This window comes from Lingula anatina, chromosome 9, assembly GCF_051362555.1.
Source record: "Lingula anatina isolate TDL-2025a chromosome 9, LinAna3.0, whole genome shotgun sequence".
Lineage (NCBI taxonomy): Eukaryota > Metazoa > Brachiopoda > Lingulata > Lingulida > Lingulidae > Lingula > Lingula anatina.
Window position 1 is genome coordinate 3213422 of NC_141775.1, and position 16190 is coordinate 3229611.

Genomic DNA, 16190 nt, shown 5'->3' on the forward strand with positions numbered 1-16190 from the left:
ACTTTTATCGCTTAGTTTCTGTAAAATTTCCTCTAACTTTCTCGACAGAGTCATTGGTCAATGTGATATGTTTTTCAATTGTGCACATTCTTTTCAGTATGCATATTCTTTTCAAGGAATTGACTCTAAATGCATCTCAACATTTCAGCAAAGTTCAAGTGCTCTATGGCGGCAATGAGATATTCGACTATGAGGTTGACCAGACTTTCAAGAATGACATGTTTCTGGCCATCAGTTCTGCCTGCGCCATCTTCATCATGATGCTAGTGCTGACCTCTTTCTCATTATGGCTCTCTTTCATTGGACTGCTCAGTGTTGTGATGTGCTTTCCAATGGCCTTATTCTTCTATCATGTTGTCTTTGGCATCGAGGCTCTTGGAATACTTAATGGTGCTGCCAGCTTTCTTATAATTGGGATAGGTAGGTGCTGCCACCTTTCTTTCAATTTGTGTAGTTAGGTGTTCCCACTTTTGTTATATTTGTTAATATAGGTGATGTCATCTTTCCTACAGCTGAAATAGGAAGGTGCTGTTACCTTTCTTATATTTATAAATGTAGGTGCTGCCACCTTTTTTGCAACTGATATGGTTAGGTGCTGTCACCATGCTAATAACTAGTTTAGGTTTAAAACTTGTAGTCTCTTAGATTGAAAAATATTTTAGAAATTGATGTGGTTGAATTTTCTGTAATTTAATCTTTCAAATTAAAATCTTTCAAATTATTTTAGGTTGTGACGATGTGTTTGTGTTCATCAACACATTTCGTCAGGCTCACCACATGAAGGACGTAGGAACCAGATTCATCCATACTGTCACCACGGCAGGACTGGCGACATTCTTTACTTCCTTCACCACTGCTGCAGCTTTTGCTGCAAATGTGCCATCTTCTGTGAGTATTAAATATAGTTTTATTTAGGTGTTGTATTATATTGCTGTTTTATATATCTTTTTTGTTATCATCATTTATATATCATTAGGGGTTGCTTCACTTACTGGAAATTGTGAGAATTTTCTTCAGAGAAGCCAATTGCCTTACATAGGGTTTGCCTTTCTGAAAAGCAGGGGTGTGGGGGAGGTCCCTGCTGAGTAACAATATTCTCTGTGACAGTATTCTGCTTTAGGATATTTGTAACTGAAAAATACTTCTACTTACAAGCCACATTTTTTCTGTCATGTTGTATTTTTTTCCTATCATGCTTACTGTTATCATTTCTGCCCTGTTATATTTCTAGATCCCTGCGTTACACGAGTTTGGTTTGTTCATGTGTCTTATCGTGGCATGTTGCTGGGTTGTGGTGATGATTATGCTGCCCCCGGCTCTCAACATCTGGTACCGCTTCTTCTCTAAATGTGAGAGACTCATGTGCATATGCTGGTAAGTTGGTACAGAGGGAAGTTACTAGTACTTGATATACATTTTCTGGTAAGTTTGATTCAGGTGAAGATAACTTAATGTGTAATTGCTGGTAAGTTGATTTAGTGAGGTTCTCCGTGTAAATGTATTACCAGTCTGATAAAGTTCAACCAACAGCACTGTCCTTCTCCAAGTGTGAAAGACTTACAATATTTGCTGGGAAGTTTATTCATGTGAAGAATATTTGATGAGTACTTGTTGGAAAGTTGGTTCAAACACAATCATAATCAGTTGCAGATCTAATCAATTAACAAATCATCCAGCAACATTCTGATACCACATGGTGTTGAAATAACTGTGGAAATACATACAAATTCATGCATTTCTTTGTTTTTATTTCTAACCTACAGTGCCCACCAATAGATGAGTTATAGTACCATAATAATGATGTTGTTGTGGTCTCCAGGAGCACAAGTTGTTCACTGAAGCACTGATGTTATAAGTCAGAAATTAGAGATGTTTGCAGTTGCATGTTATTTTTTTTATTGGGTCTTTTTAAACTTATTACAGTGGACAAACATGCAAAGGTCACTCCAGTGTCCAGCTGCCCACAGATGTCCAGCACTTCCTGTCAGGTGACCAGACCTCCACAGCAGGCAGCCAATCAGAAGACAGCAGCAACGATGTTCCTTTGTTACAGCTGGATGATGGTAAGATATTGGTCTAGTTACCTCCACTGATGATGTGAAAGAGGTTCGAACTTCATCTTCGTGGGTTCAGTTTGTTGTGGATGAGTTAGTCGGAAACTCTGGTAAAATATAGAGGAGGACATTGTCAAGTTTTTCACAGATTTTGTTAAAATGTTCCAAGATAACAGATGTTCATGAGAGAAGTTTAAAATGCTTAAATTTCAATTGAATCTGTTTTACAGGCGAACTGACTCCTGTCCGCCCGGCTGAAAATGATGAGGATAATGATGAAGATGATGACATGTTGCTGATGTTGGAGGAAGAACTGCACCAATCTTTAATAGAAGAAGGCAGGACCGCGGAAGGCTGTGGCCTCACTGTCAGAATACAGGCTATCCTATACCACTACGTCGCTGTGCCTGTTATACATGCCAGATTCTTTGTGATAGGTAAGAGTGGCAATTACTCAACAAATGTCAGCAACATAAATTGATGCCCTTCCCCCCCCCCCCCAAAAAAAAAAAAAGAAAAAATTTGCAAGTAATACTTTTGAAAAGATTTGAAAAGTTATTAGCTTTATTGTCAAAAAATGACAGTTTTGTGTCTGAATAGTGATACATTTTGAAAAAGTAGTATGTGAAAAAGTGTGGCATTTGAAGATGTCAAGAAAAATTATGGCATATCATTTAAACAATACCTGTAAATGTCATTGTTCAGATTTCTAGTTCAGGAAGGTTGGCAGTATGATACATCCAGGCAAAAAGTCAATATAAATATCACCTTAGCAACTAGCATTGGGTGCAGTCCCAATGAAGCATGGCCTCCGGGAACTTTTTCACTTCATTGTGAGAAAGACGGAGGGCACTCAAAAGTCTATCACCCCCTAGCTGCTCATGGAGGAGTGTCATTCAGTTAATCTGATTACATTCAGCATGAATCCCCCACGGAGTTGGATCGATGTACCTAGTGCAATAGTTTCATTGTAAACACAGCCATAGGCACATTGGTCACAGTTTGTCTCCATTTCCAGGTGGTTTTCTGATCATGTTAGCTGTGTCTATAGGCCTGATAACCCAGCTCACACCAGCAACAAAACCTCCCCAGCTATTCAAGGAGAACACCAACCTTCAGCAGCTCCTGGACCTGAAGGCAAACCTCAGTGCAGATGGCATCTCATGTGTCACCTGTTCTGGGATATTCAAGGTAAAGGGGTGGTTCAAATAATAATAATAATAATTGTGAAGTTTATTCAACCATTGGATATAAGTTATAGAATGCACATAAAATTGAAATTGTTTTACCATCTCATGTTTCTGAAATATCAAGTAAAAATAATACTGAAAAAATATAAAAGCATAGGAATGATGTGTTTGTCTGAGACAATATAATTATTTAGTTAGTTATTTATCAATTAAAGTTATTGTTTTGTATTTTTTGTATCTGTTTAATCATATTTATTAAAACTGAAAATGAGCAGCTAACATATTTTTTGTACCTTTTTAGGAACAAACCGATCAGATCCACAAAGCTCCAACATACACCACGCCCCAGACACACCACAACCCAGCCATGAACCCAACCACTGCCAGGCCAGCTCTGCCACCAGGGGGAGCCACACCAGCCCATCAAGACACTCCAGTCACCAGAGCTCAGCCAATCATTCCGTACAAGTCCACCCCAAAACCCAAGATAACACCAAGTAGGAAATTCAAGACAACTGGTAGTAGTACAAGTGCCGTTAAAACCACTACTGCTACACCAACTACAACTACTACTACTACTACAACTACTAGTACTTCTACCAGTACTAGTATGGTGATAAGGAGAGCAAGTAAGCACAGTATAGTGAGAAAAGGGACCTGGTACTTGGTTGGCTCTTTAGGTGTAGAATCGAACAGATACAGCTTGATAGCTTTATGGAGCGTATCAATGTAGATGTAGAAAATATAGCATTGTAGGTGTTGGGAATTGTAGGCAACAGTATGAATGCATAAACAGTAGTTTTGGTGTTGGTGAAGCGTGGGATGCACCTAGTCACTGAACTGGCAAAATCTGGCATGCACCTAGTTACTGAACTGGCAAAATCTGGCATGCACCTAGTTACTGCACTGGCAAAATCTGGCATGCACTTACTTACTAATGATATTTTGTAGCTTGGTATGCACTGCATCTATTTGTCCACATATTGATAACACAAAGGTATTTTAACATTTACCTAACCACCAAACTTCTAAATATGGCATGCACCAAGTCAGTATTTGGGTTTTACTAAGACATTGCATTCAGCTTTGTAAAATATTAAAATATGCCTCCCTGAAGGTAACTGTTAAAGCATGGCGTTTATCTTATTTCATTAAAGATGAGATATGCCTCACATTCAGTAACTGTGACTATACTTGATGCATGTGCCTTGCTACCATATTGATAAAGATATTGCATGAACATGTTCATCGGACCATAACTTATAGAATCGAGACATCTAGTAGAGAGTATGATTGTAGTGCATTGCATTGCATGTACCTAGTTTGGCATTGAGTCTGACTATGGTGCCTTGCATGTACCTAGTAGGGAATTGTATGAGATCATGGTGCCTCGCATGTACCTAGTTTGACACCGGGTCTGATTGTGGTACCTTACATGTACCTAGTTGGGCACTGAGTGTAATTATGGTGTCTTGCATGTACCTGGTTATGTTTTGAGTGTGTGGGTTTTGAGTATGATAATGGTTCTTGGCATGTACCTAGTTGGGCACTGTGCCTGATTATGGTGCCTGGCATCATCACATGTGCCTAGTTAGGCACTGATTGTAATAGTGGTGCCTGGCATATACCTAAAAATGTAGATATTGTGATGTGTGCCTTACCGTAAACGATTTATTATTATCCTTAAAATTTGGCATGCACCATTTAGCATGTTACCTTGGTATTGTGCACGTTACCATACCAACCAAGTACCAAGCTCTTTTCACACTTACAGTAGAGGGTAGGTGCTTGATGGGGAATATAAAGCAATTCTGATTGATGCTCTGGGTGATGATTTTATAAAGAATCACACTTCTGATTCACATTTGTTTATGAATGAAAATTATATTAACATAATTGGCAAATTATAAAAGTTTTATTTTCACATGTGGTAATTATTTCCTTAATTAAAACACTGAAAAAATATTGAATAATCATATTTCTCATCTAAAATTAAAAAGTAGAAGTTAAAAAGAATAAATTTAATATTATTTATATTTATTAAATACCAAGTTGAATTTATGTGATAAAAGTATGATTTTGTGGATTCATAACAGATTTGATTTTAAAAGAATTTAGATTATGGATAAATGTTTGGTGTTTGCAATTTGTAAGTAATTACCATAATGACATTTTATTTTGTTTTATTTGGTTGGTGATTTGTCTTGATTCTGTTAACCTGTAGGGGGCAAGGGTGTCTCTGGCATAAGAATTCACTTATAAAAGAGGGTATCATTTTGTTCCTGCCTGCTTTTATGTAACTTTTGGTAACAGCCTAATATCCACATTTACCAATGATTTTTCATTTGATTTTTTTCTTTTCTTATATCCAAAACCCAATTTTCAATTATCACCAGCATTAACAATAAATCATGTTTTTGTGCATGAGTAAGTAGACATTTTTCTACCTCCACCACCTCCCCAATTTGTCAGCTTTTAATAATATTAATCTACCTCATCTTCTCTCCTCCTGTAGCCACAGTATACCCAATACTGCCAGTGAGACCATCCCATGCCACAGAAGCCTCTGTGGAAGACCTTGACCCCTGTGCCAATGGGAAATGTGCCAAAGCGGCCAGCAGACCAGTGCTGGAGTCCTCGGCCACCGTCTACGTGGTGTTTGGGATCAGGGGACTGGAGAGGACTGGCGCCAGTGCTGAACACGTGTTGTCTTCTAAGGTACATCATTTACTCGATCTTTTCAATAAGGAAAATTATGAATGTATGTACAGGCACAGATAAACACACACACGCACGCACGCACGCGCGCGCACACACACACACACACCGTGACAAACACACCATATCCAAATAACTAAATATGTACAGAATGCTCACTTTCTCATTTTGATTTCTTTTAGGATACTCCCATATATGATGAAGACTTTGCTGCCGCCTTCAACATGACTGGAGGAATTGATCATATCGACACTGCCGCCCTGCGAGACCTGTGTAAGATCTGCCATCTAGTGGCCAACAACAGTGAGCTGGTGAAGCCAGGGTCTGCTCAGTGCTTGCCGTCAGGGTTTAACCATAACAAAGCTACTCGGGGTTAGTAAGAAAGTCAATTTTTTCTTTTCTTTATTTTTTCAAGTAAGATATGTAATAACATTACATTTGATAAAACCATAAGAAAAGCTACACAGGGTAAGTGTGAAAGCCATTTTTGTTTTTATTTTATTTTATTTTTTACAATTTAGATAGAACAATACTACAAGGTACATTTCATGTAATAGTCAACCAAAAACAATAAATTGTTATCCATACAAAGTCATTTTTCCCAGAAGTGTTTACATTTGTCAGTATTCAGTAAATATTTCTGTTTTTGTATGTAATTTCAGTTCTGAGATCTGGTCTTCAGCTGTTTCCAGAATGTGCCAACCTCCCAGGCACCAAGTATGTCAACAACAAGGCAGTGCCGCAACATGCTTTTGCCAAACTGAACTCCTCTGGTCTTTTTTGGATTGCCTTTGCCTTTGAATCAGTATGTTTTCTCATTCTGGTTATTTTTTTTACTACTTTGAATGGATTTGAAAAAATATTTTTTGATATTTGAAAGGCCATCCCATAGTGCTTTCTGCTATACAAATTTTGAATTTGTCTTCATCTTTTTTTTTTTACATATTTATTTCTTCCATTTTAACACCTTTACAATGAACAGTGGGTGTAGCTACTGATGTAAGGGAATGGGGATTTTCTTTTTCCATAACCAAGGGGAAAACGACTTCAGTAAGTAAAGAATGAAATGTGGAATGGTCTACTGTATTGAAAAAAGTAATTGACACACATTGGCGTTATTCTTTGTCAGTGATAAACATTTAATTGTGGATACTCTCTTAATACATGTAAACAATACATCTTTCTTTTCTTCAGACGACTGCTAAAGGCCAGTCTTACTATGGAGCATACAAACAGTATGAGAAATGGGAGAAGTTCATCAATCACATCAAGACATTAGTTCTTCCCAAAGACTCTCCACTGAAAAACATGTATCAGACGTCCGAATTCTGGACCAAGGTGAGCCCATTTTACTGATTTAAAAATATGTTCTATTTTTAAGGAAATTGTAAAGTTTCTTTCATGACATAATTAAGCCCAATCAAACCAGTTACATATTTCATTCAGTCTAATTATAATGTATTTTGACTAGAATGATTTGTCAAGTTTATCATTTCAACAAGAAGGGCAAATGTTTTGCCTTGTAATAGAGATATAACTTTTGTGCACTCTCTCTTTTAATACAAATCCCCCTCTCTTTTAATGCAATTTCCAAAGAGAGCTCTTAAGTGTTGAAAGTCACACGAACTTTTGGCTTTAGGTATTCATGGAGCGTGTTGCAGTTGGGAGCGCCATCTATGGTCTGGTTCTGTCCATGTTGATATGTATTGCTGCGGTGGCCGTTTTCACGGGACATGTTCTGTTGCTTCTCATCATTTGTCTTACGATATCTGGTAAGCTGGTAATTGTTTTTAAATTAGTGATTTTCTTTTTGTGAGAATTCAGATTAAATGAAAAAAAAATAATAAAGGCAGTTCATTTGTTATCCTGAAGAAAATTATATTGATTAGTGTGATTCATTAAACGAACCACTGTACTATGTCTTATAGACTCTTTTAGAGGGAATTGAGGCATCTAATTATATGCACCTCTTAGGAGGGGGTGAGGAAGTGAAAAAAACGGAAGTTAAGATGAGAGCACATACCCTCTGTGCCTCCCCCTTCCCTCCTCTCCCCCTGCCCCAGACCTACCACTTAAGACTTCTGAAAATACATTTTTGTTTCTGTTCCAGGTGTTATTCTCCTTGTGGTCTCTGTGTTTTACCTGTCTGGGTGGGAGCTGGGGGCAGTGGAGGCAGTCTCTCTGTCCATCCTGGTGGGCTCCTCAGTGGACTACTGTGTCCATTTGGTGGAAGGATATCTGCTGGCTGGTATCCACCCACCACACAATATAAGAGAGGTATGCATATATTTATGGTTGGATTTTTCCCATGTGTAAGTTATTTTGATGGGTTATGTGTGTATATGTTTAATAGAGAATGGACTTTGGTAGAAGGCTAGATTCGTCTATGTTACCAAGAGGAATTCAAAACTTTTAAATCAGTAGAATTTTTTGTTCCATTCCCTAAACACTTCAGAGTGTCTTGATTGATTTTTACATGCCATTACATACTTGTTCAATTAGTGTTTCATTCTTGATGCTTCACTCTGAAATATGTTGTGACAGGGCATTATTGTCATATTACAGAATACCAAAAGTCTGCGACAGTGGCGAGCCAAGGTAGCAGTCAGCCATATTGGATCCTCCATCTTCAGCAGTGCCGTCACCACAATCGTGGCGGCCATCCCGCTCACCCAAACCACCATACAACCCTTTGCCAAATTTGGAGAAATTGTAGCCATTAACACCTCCGTGGCCATACTGTACACGTTTACTGCATGCACAGGGTTTTTGAGCTTATTCGGACCAGCCAAGTTCAAGAGGAATGCGAAATCATCTCTCCTGTCCTTTGTTTGTACTGGCATTTCTATTGGCGCCATTGTCCTGGTGGCTTATTTGGTGGATAGGTTTGGTGGCGTCACCATCCCTGGGCCAAGTGGAAAGTCCCTGTTTACTTAATTTATGTCCTTCGCAATTCCTCAGTTTTGCGATTACTGAATTAAGTTGGGAATGGCTTCATTGTGACAGCCTGGATTTCCATGCAAAATTGATGCCATAATATTTTTAACTGCTCTTGAGAATGTTATTGGAAAAAAAAAGTTCCAGCATTTTTATGGAACCACATATGTAATGGTTCAGGTTGGTGAAATTTGTTAGCGTTTACGGAAGCCAAATTTCATGGTCAAAACATTTAGCATATGCCTTTGTTGATGCATGAGGACCATATGTTTTGCCAAAACTGTTGACCTTAAGTCAAAGGTCACTGTCTGTCATTAGTTATCTGCACAGCTTTGCAAGTGATATACTGGAAGTAGGTTTAGCTTCCATTGTTTGTGTGTGAGTGTTATGTTTTTGTGTCTTCAAAAACACATATTTATTACCAGAGGAGTGAGATAATGTCTGATTTGGTATTGAGTAGAATTATCTTTTGGTGCAAGTGCAATGTTGAAATCTCTAAATGTTCAGAAGAATCATGATATAGGAAGGTAATATGGTAGCATATGTGGACAGGGGAGACCATATATTTTACACGGGTTCTCCTGCTGATGACACACGTGTTTGATTTTGGTAATTATGTGGAAAATTGCAGGAAAAAGTAGGCACTTTTATATAAATTTTCGGAATGAAACTTTATTTGCAGTTCTTAAAATAGTTGCAAGAAATACATTGGAGTTCTAACATTGGAATTCTGTTTATGTCAATTTTTATTTTATTTTATTTATTTATTTTTAAATTTTGTATTCTACAGAATTGTTTATCAAAATGCTAACATATTTAGAGTAAGGTAAATGTTCGCTAATTATGAGTAATTACAATATTGACATAATATATATGTATAGGTTTACTCAGCTTTTTATATGTGGAATTAAGCATTTATGGTTGCATTTGTGTATTCATTTAACATACCCTTTTAACACATTTTTCAGAGTTGGTTGTTTTTAGATTCCTTACCATGGATTTTTAACTCCAATTAAAACTATTCAAAGTTAGTGCTCCCATTGTTTAAATGCATAGGTGACTTATTCTTATTTTTAGCCCTCCCTCAAAAATTATTTTTCATTTGCCTCGTGTTGTCTATAAACCATGATTAAAATGAATGAATCTAAAAAGATATGGAAAATTTTAACAAAATAATGGAGTATTTTGAACCAATAGATTGATGCCACTGAATTAGGCAACAGCACAATTAAGACCGTTTAGGGGCATGCACTTCCATAATATTCCTTCCATGTATTTGGCATAAAATGGTTATATATTCTCATTATATTTCTCTTTTTCAAAGATATTTCATCTTTTTTGGCCTATTGGCTTGTTTTATTATGGTGATCTTTACTTTATGTCATTTGAGGAAGGCCTATAGTGAGAGGTTCTGAAGATTGCATTGTCGCCAACGATTCTTTAATCTCGAGTGGAAAATGTAGTAGCAGAGAGAAAAAGTGTAACCTACTTTTCTCTGTCCCTTTTAGAATTGAAGAGTATACATAATACTTTACAATATATTTGACTTTGGTCTGTACTTGTCCACATTGAGAGATTCATACATGTAGATCTTCTCTTGTACATGTTATTTACGAGTTCCCTTCCTGCTGTTCAGTTGGTTGACCATGTGAACAGTGAGATCTTGGTTTAGGTGGCTCTCTAATGTTATAGAAAGGAAGTTAAAAAGGCAATCTCTTAAAGTGCACTGAAACAGAATGCGTTGAAAATAAAATGCAGCAGTGGATGGGAGGACCTTACTATACTGAGACATTTTAGCATGCAATTTTATTGTACGCACATATTTTTTAGTGGAAATTAGTTGCCATCTTTTAATACATTCAAGCATGGAAGTGATACACAGTTTATGAAGGAACTAAGGTCCATTGAAAGGAAGCGGAGGTCTTTACTTTAGAACTGAAAATATTAATTACCATATAGGTTTTTACTCGATCTTTCCATTGGGCAAAAATTATAAAACTTTCAGATACAGAAATCATTAAAATATAGAATCATTAAAATTCACAAATTCCCCTATTGAAAAGATCGAGTTATTACCCTACTTCATCTTAGGTACATCCAGTAGTATTTCTGTGAAAAGAGTTTATTTATTTATTTATTTATTTATTTTTATTTTGTGTGTGAAAGATGTCCATTATTCTCATTAGTTTAGCAAACCAGTACTGGTCACCATGGGCTGTCAGTTTTTCAGTGAAAAGAGTTGTGGCTTTTTTTTTCATTTTATTTTTATTTATTTATTTATTTATTTATTTATTTATTTTTATTTATTTATTTTTTTCTTTTATGAACCAGGAGCAAGAACGAAGCAGTCACTGTGAAATGGCATCAGAAGCATTGGGCATTTTGTACACCTGTTTATGGACAACGATATGTAATGCTGTTGGTATCTTTTATTATATTTGTTTGAAGCAGTTTGCTTTGTGGATATGAGTACTGATAGTTTATTGAGCATTTTGGAACATTTATATGTATTTATATTAAAGGTGGACACTACATATAGCATGCAGTGATTTTGATAAGTTATGTAAGTGCATTTTGTGCTACCGTATTCATAATCTCACCTAGGATATTGGCTGTAACATGGCTCACAAGGCAAATTAAGCTTGGATTTTAACTTAAACTGAGGTAAAAAAAAGTGAGTGTATAGATTTCTTTCACTTAACATTGCTTGGTCTAAGTGATATACTGGAACTGAGTGCACTGATTAGCAGTGCAGGAAACAGGAAAATAAATTTATGTATGAAGGATGAAAGTTTCTGGTTGTGTATTTACACTTCTGCCTTTATTTTTGTTTAAAAAACTGTTGCTAACTTTTCCAAAACTACACGAAAGTTTTAGCTCCCACTATAGATATAGTCCATTTATGTCCAGCTGATAGAAAATATTTCAATTCGGTGTGGATTGAAAAAGCCTTCTCAGACCATGTTTTAACTAGGCATAATAATTTTCGTCTTATTTTATATAATTACAAACAAATAACAACTGACCAGATTGGGGAGAACTTTTTTTTTTTTTTTTTTTTTTTTTTTTTTTTTTTTTTTTTGCGCAGTTTACTTCACTTTCAGTTAATCCTCAAATATTTCAACTTGACAGTATGAGTAATATATTGTCCGACATAAGCCAACTTTGGGAAAGGCACTGTCCGTGTTTTTGAACATCTTGTCTTAGGCCGCTTTCAGAACGGTTTCTGCAGGCCTCTCGCGTGTGGTAGGCCGGGAGACCATTATGGGATTAAGCAGCATCGCTTCCAAGTGTGACCGGCCATTTTTGATCTACGGACCAGTTTGTCTGCGGATCATCTGTTGTGAATGCGACCTGCGACGGCTAGGTTCAATGTTCAAACTGCTTTTTTTAACACTTAAAAGTGTTTTCTACGGGTTGAATACCGATGTTGCCTGTCTCTTGACGGCCGCACGGTCAATCTTTCCTGTGCTCAATTTTGGGATTTCACCAACGACCAGGAAATACTTTGGGGCCAAAGAAAAGCCGTCTGGTCCCGGCGGGAATCTTTCTGAGCACCAAGAACGCAATGCACTTAGAAAATCCTCTTCGGATGCTGCCTTGGCGCTATCTTCACCGGCGCGGACAACACATGCACAAATCTCTTCAAACAGACGCTCATCGCGAATTCCAACGACGCAGACTTGCTGAATAGCAGGATTACGAGAAAGGGTGAGTTCTATCTCTGCCGGGAAGACTTTAACTGTAGCGTGCTTAATGAACATCTTCTCTGAATCCCGACCCACAATTCGAACGCGGCCTCCAGCGCCCATAACACCCAGGTCCCCAGTTAAGTACCACCGGCTGGGAGTGATCGCCAGCACCGTTTTGCTTGGTTCATTCAGATACCCCAGGAACACCATAGGACCTCTAACACAGACTTCTCCAACTTCTCCTATCGGCACCAGACTCCCGTCCTCGGCTGACACCTTGACTTCTACATGAGGACAGCCGAACATACACCCGAACAGCCCGTCGTGCAAGTCCTGTGGTGAGCTAGCTTGGGAAAGGACTACCATACTCTCCGTGGACCCGTATAGCTGAACAAAGGTCACATGTGGGATCTTAGTGAACATTCTAGCGGGGAGAGATTCTGGAAGAGGCTCTCCGCCACTCAGTACGTACCGCAGAGCACGCAGATCTTGCCGTGTGACGTCACCGGTAGACGTCACTAAATCGTACAAAATGTACGGCGACAGGTACGCATGCGTACATTTCTCTTCCGCTATCACATTTATCACTGCGTCGACTTCAGAGTCTTTCGCTGACGCCCTGGAGTCAATACTGATGTGGGTGACGCCACAAACTGCTGCAACATTGATGGCCATTCCCATAGCGCCCACCCAAGAAAATGGGCGATTGTTGAATAATCTGTAATAAGAGACATGTCTCTTGTTATTCAAATAAAGAATCAAAAATCAAATCTCTTTCGCTTTGGGGATTGGTAGAGGATTACAAGGCTTTTAAGCGGGATTGGTTTGGAAACATAAAATCCACTTGTTATAAGACACGTGCTTATTAATACATAGTTTTCACTTGCTATTCAGTATGGGGGTGTATTAATTTTAAAGATAACCAGATATCATCGTATAGCGCAAAACTCAGTAAATGGAAAATTGATTGCGTTAAAGATGATCGACTCAAAGGAGTTCTTCGCAATTTTTTTTTCTTTTTTTACCAAACTATGGTTTTAATTTTCTTTTCCCCATGGACACTTGCTTAAGATTTTAGTATTGTAAAATAAGCGTCTTTTTTACAATATAGACTTCAGTTTTGGCTACACTGACCTACTACTGTCTGTCAGTCTGTGAGCAGCATACGCTGTTAGAGTTGCCTGTACAAACTGGAAGTGATTGACCTGGACCGCTTTAGGATTCCCCGTGCTCCCTGACGTCATGAATGCCAGCAGAGCATCTTCCATCTGAATCTTGGTCTGGAGCGCCAGTACCCTTGCCTTCTCCTCCTCACTCACCTCACAGCGCGCGAGGTCACAGTAGCGGTGCACTTCGTGGCTGCTGCTTGTGACGTCACCTAGGGTGATGAAGATCACGTGCTGCTCGTATGACGCAGGGTCTGTTGAATCCTGACGCAATTGATACGGGTCTTCTTGGCCAGCGCTTAGTTGATAGATCAACGCGTTGCAGCGATATTTTTTCATGGTTTCATCAATCTCCTGCGAAGTGGTACCATACTTCAGTAGAATGACGTTAACGCCTAGTCGTGCCAGAGCCATCACGATGACAACATAGTCCAGAGAGTTAGGAGCAACCAGGAGGGCACGGCGCTCCTGTGACCGTGTTCCAAGCCGCAAGAATACCGCCGCCAGGTGTAGCGATTTCTCGCGCCACTGCCCAAATGACAACGATCGTCTGCAGGCGGCATTTTCCCAGAAAACTAAAGCTTCGCGGTCCGGGTGTTTCTGTGCCTGCCCGTCCAGTTGGTCAGGGAAAGAGACATGGCTGAAGGGGGTCTGTCCGGGCACATGGACATAGCTTTTGGATACTTGATTTTCTGAAATAATTGTGATATTTTTAACATTCATTACATTTCACCAGATGTTGATTATATTTTTCAATCTTTTATTTATCAATTTCCTGTTGTACACTTTACTTTACTTTATATAATATAATATAATATAATATAATATAATATAATATAATATAATATAATATAATATAATATATAACTAAGCATAGTATAATAGTTTTTTAAAGAGCATATTTTAATAACAGAAATGGTAACATACGGTTCGCCAGTTTCTCCATACCATAACCTGTATACGGACTTACGGCAAATAAAGCGAATTACAACGTCAGCAATAATGGATTAACAGGGGAGACACAGCGGGCTGCGTGACCCGCCATGTCCCCCCTAGTTTAGAAAGTACTCCTTTCACCCTTCATAGCGTTTTATAGGAAGCTAATAAGAGAAAATACCAAGCAATTCTTCCATCCATGTTCTTTACACAATAAAGTAAAAGCATTTTTATGTGCTGTTTTATATTTCTCATCCCTTCTCCCCCAACCACCCAACTTAAGCAAAATCGTGAGTTTAATTTATGGGACTTTTCCAGCTGTTAGTTGGCCTTGATATACTTCATGGTCTCCTTACTGCAATGTCAACACTTAAATTCGTGAGAGCATTATATAGGAGCGGCGAACTGTCTAGGTATTTCAGTGCACCAGTTGATGATTGGAATTTTTGCCATCTACTAGTATTTTCCTTTTGCCCAACGTCATTTTTTAGCAATTAAAATGTTGGCCATTAGGTAGATGGGTCAGACAGGTAGATATTTTATTTATTCAGTATTGTGAGCAGAAACACAATAAATAAAGAAAAAACGTGTTTTTCTTATTCGAAATATCAGCCTCTTAAAAAAATGATTGTAAAAACGATCGGGTATAATAGCGGATGCTGATCTGCGACCTTCGAAAGCAATTATTGTCTGACCTCTGATGGATACGTGAACACTGGTCGATCCACCACACCTAGGTCTTTTGTTTTCGACATCCAACCAGACGTCATCAAGATGTTCGCACTGGATATGTGACATCTACACCTGTGGCTTTATCAGTAACGGTCCCGCAATACACGTTTTTTTTTTTTTTTTTTTTTTGTGTCTGTGTTTACAGACTTAAAATGTCCATGGTATGGTTGGAGAACAGTGGCCGTTTCTCACCCCTCTCTAAAATTATCCAAAAGACGTTGTGACGTGTAAGGTCAGATGGAGTACGTTTTGGTTAAAGATCGACCTCCGCTTTATCACAAATGAAGAAATATTGTAAATACGCGAACAACCGCTCTGTGAAACTCTATCTTTTTATATGATCTGCGGATAAGATATGGCACACCATCTTGACAGCTTGTCGAATAATCCCCTAATAGATACACTGAATAGACTGCCCGCGGGGATTTAAATGCAAGCTTTGGTCGGACATATTGATCTGTGGATCTATTAGTCCGCGGAAAAACTCTGTCGTGAATGCTCTATGAGGGGTAGGGGTTAAGGGAGGGCGGAAAAACACCAGACATTGTAAAAAAATATTTTTCAGGTAAAGATGCTGAAATCGTTAATGAAATCGATCGCACATGATTATCCATGATATAGGCCTGCTAATATTTCACGCCCTATAGCCGTCGTGTTCAGCTGTGCTACCAGGCCTTGACAGCCGTCCACTATGTCACCCACAAAACCATGAAACTCCAGTACCACGGAACATTATCTATTTCTAACAGACTTTATGTATCTTCC

At 38.3% G+C, this 16190-nt stretch overlaps 2 protein-coding genes across 7 annotated transcripts in view; one reads left to right on the forward strand and one right to left on the reverse strand.

Moving 5' to 3' along the window:
• The window catches only part of LOC106157086 (protein dispatched homolog 3), a 25002-nt gene extending 13312 nt beyond the window's left edge, over nucleotides 1-11690 (forward strand). For 4 of the 6 annotated variants that reach the window (XM_086995152.1, XM_086995154.1, XM_086995155.1 and 1 more), the window contains 14 exons: nucleotides 149-420; nucleotides 728-888; nucleotides 1232-1374; nucleotides 1924-2063; nucleotides 2285-2491; nucleotides 3073-3245; nucleotides 3546-3873; nucleotides 5760-5962; nucleotides 6145-6334; nucleotides 6625-6767; nucleotides 7157-7300; nucleotides 7602-7734; nucleotides 8073-8239; nucleotides 8528-11690. In XM_086995152.1, coding sequence (XP_086851278.1) covers nucleotides 149-420; nucleotides 728-888; nucleotides 1232-1374; nucleotides 1924-2063; nucleotides 2285-2491; nucleotides 3073-3245; nucleotides 3546-3873; nucleotides 5760-5962; nucleotides 6145-6334; nucleotides 6625-6767; nucleotides 7157-7300; nucleotides 7602-7734; nucleotides 8073-8239; nucleotides 8528-8899 — 2776 coding nt within the window. In that variant the 3' untranslated portion in view covers nucleotides 8900-11690. The remainder of the gene's footprint in view (nucleotides 1-148; nucleotides 421-727; nucleotides 889-1231; nucleotides 1375-1923; nucleotides 2064-2284; nucleotides 2492-3072; nucleotides 3246-3545; nucleotides 3874-5759; nucleotides 5963-6144; nucleotides 6335-6624; nucleotides 6768-7156; nucleotides 7301-7601; nucleotides 7735-8072; nucleotides 8240-8527) is intronic. The other 2 variants (XM_086995156.1, XM_086995157.1) reach the window with 2 other exon arrangements.
• Nucleotides 11020-14894, reverse strand: LOC106174813 (medium-chain acyl-CoA ligase ACSF2, mitochondrial). The gene is made up of 3 exons (XM_013556506.2): nucleotides 14685-14894; nucleotides 13726-14449; nucleotides 11020-13309 (listed from the first exon to the last, which is right to left on the reverse strand). The coding sequence occupies exons 1-3, from the start codon at nucleotides 14701-14703 to the stop codon at nucleotides 12310-12312; spliced, it is 1743 nt and encodes a 580-aa protein (XP_013411960.2). The 5' UTR covers nucleotides 14704-14894; the 3' UTR covers nucleotides 11020-12309.
• Nucleotides 14895-16190: the final 1296 nt, after the last annotated feature.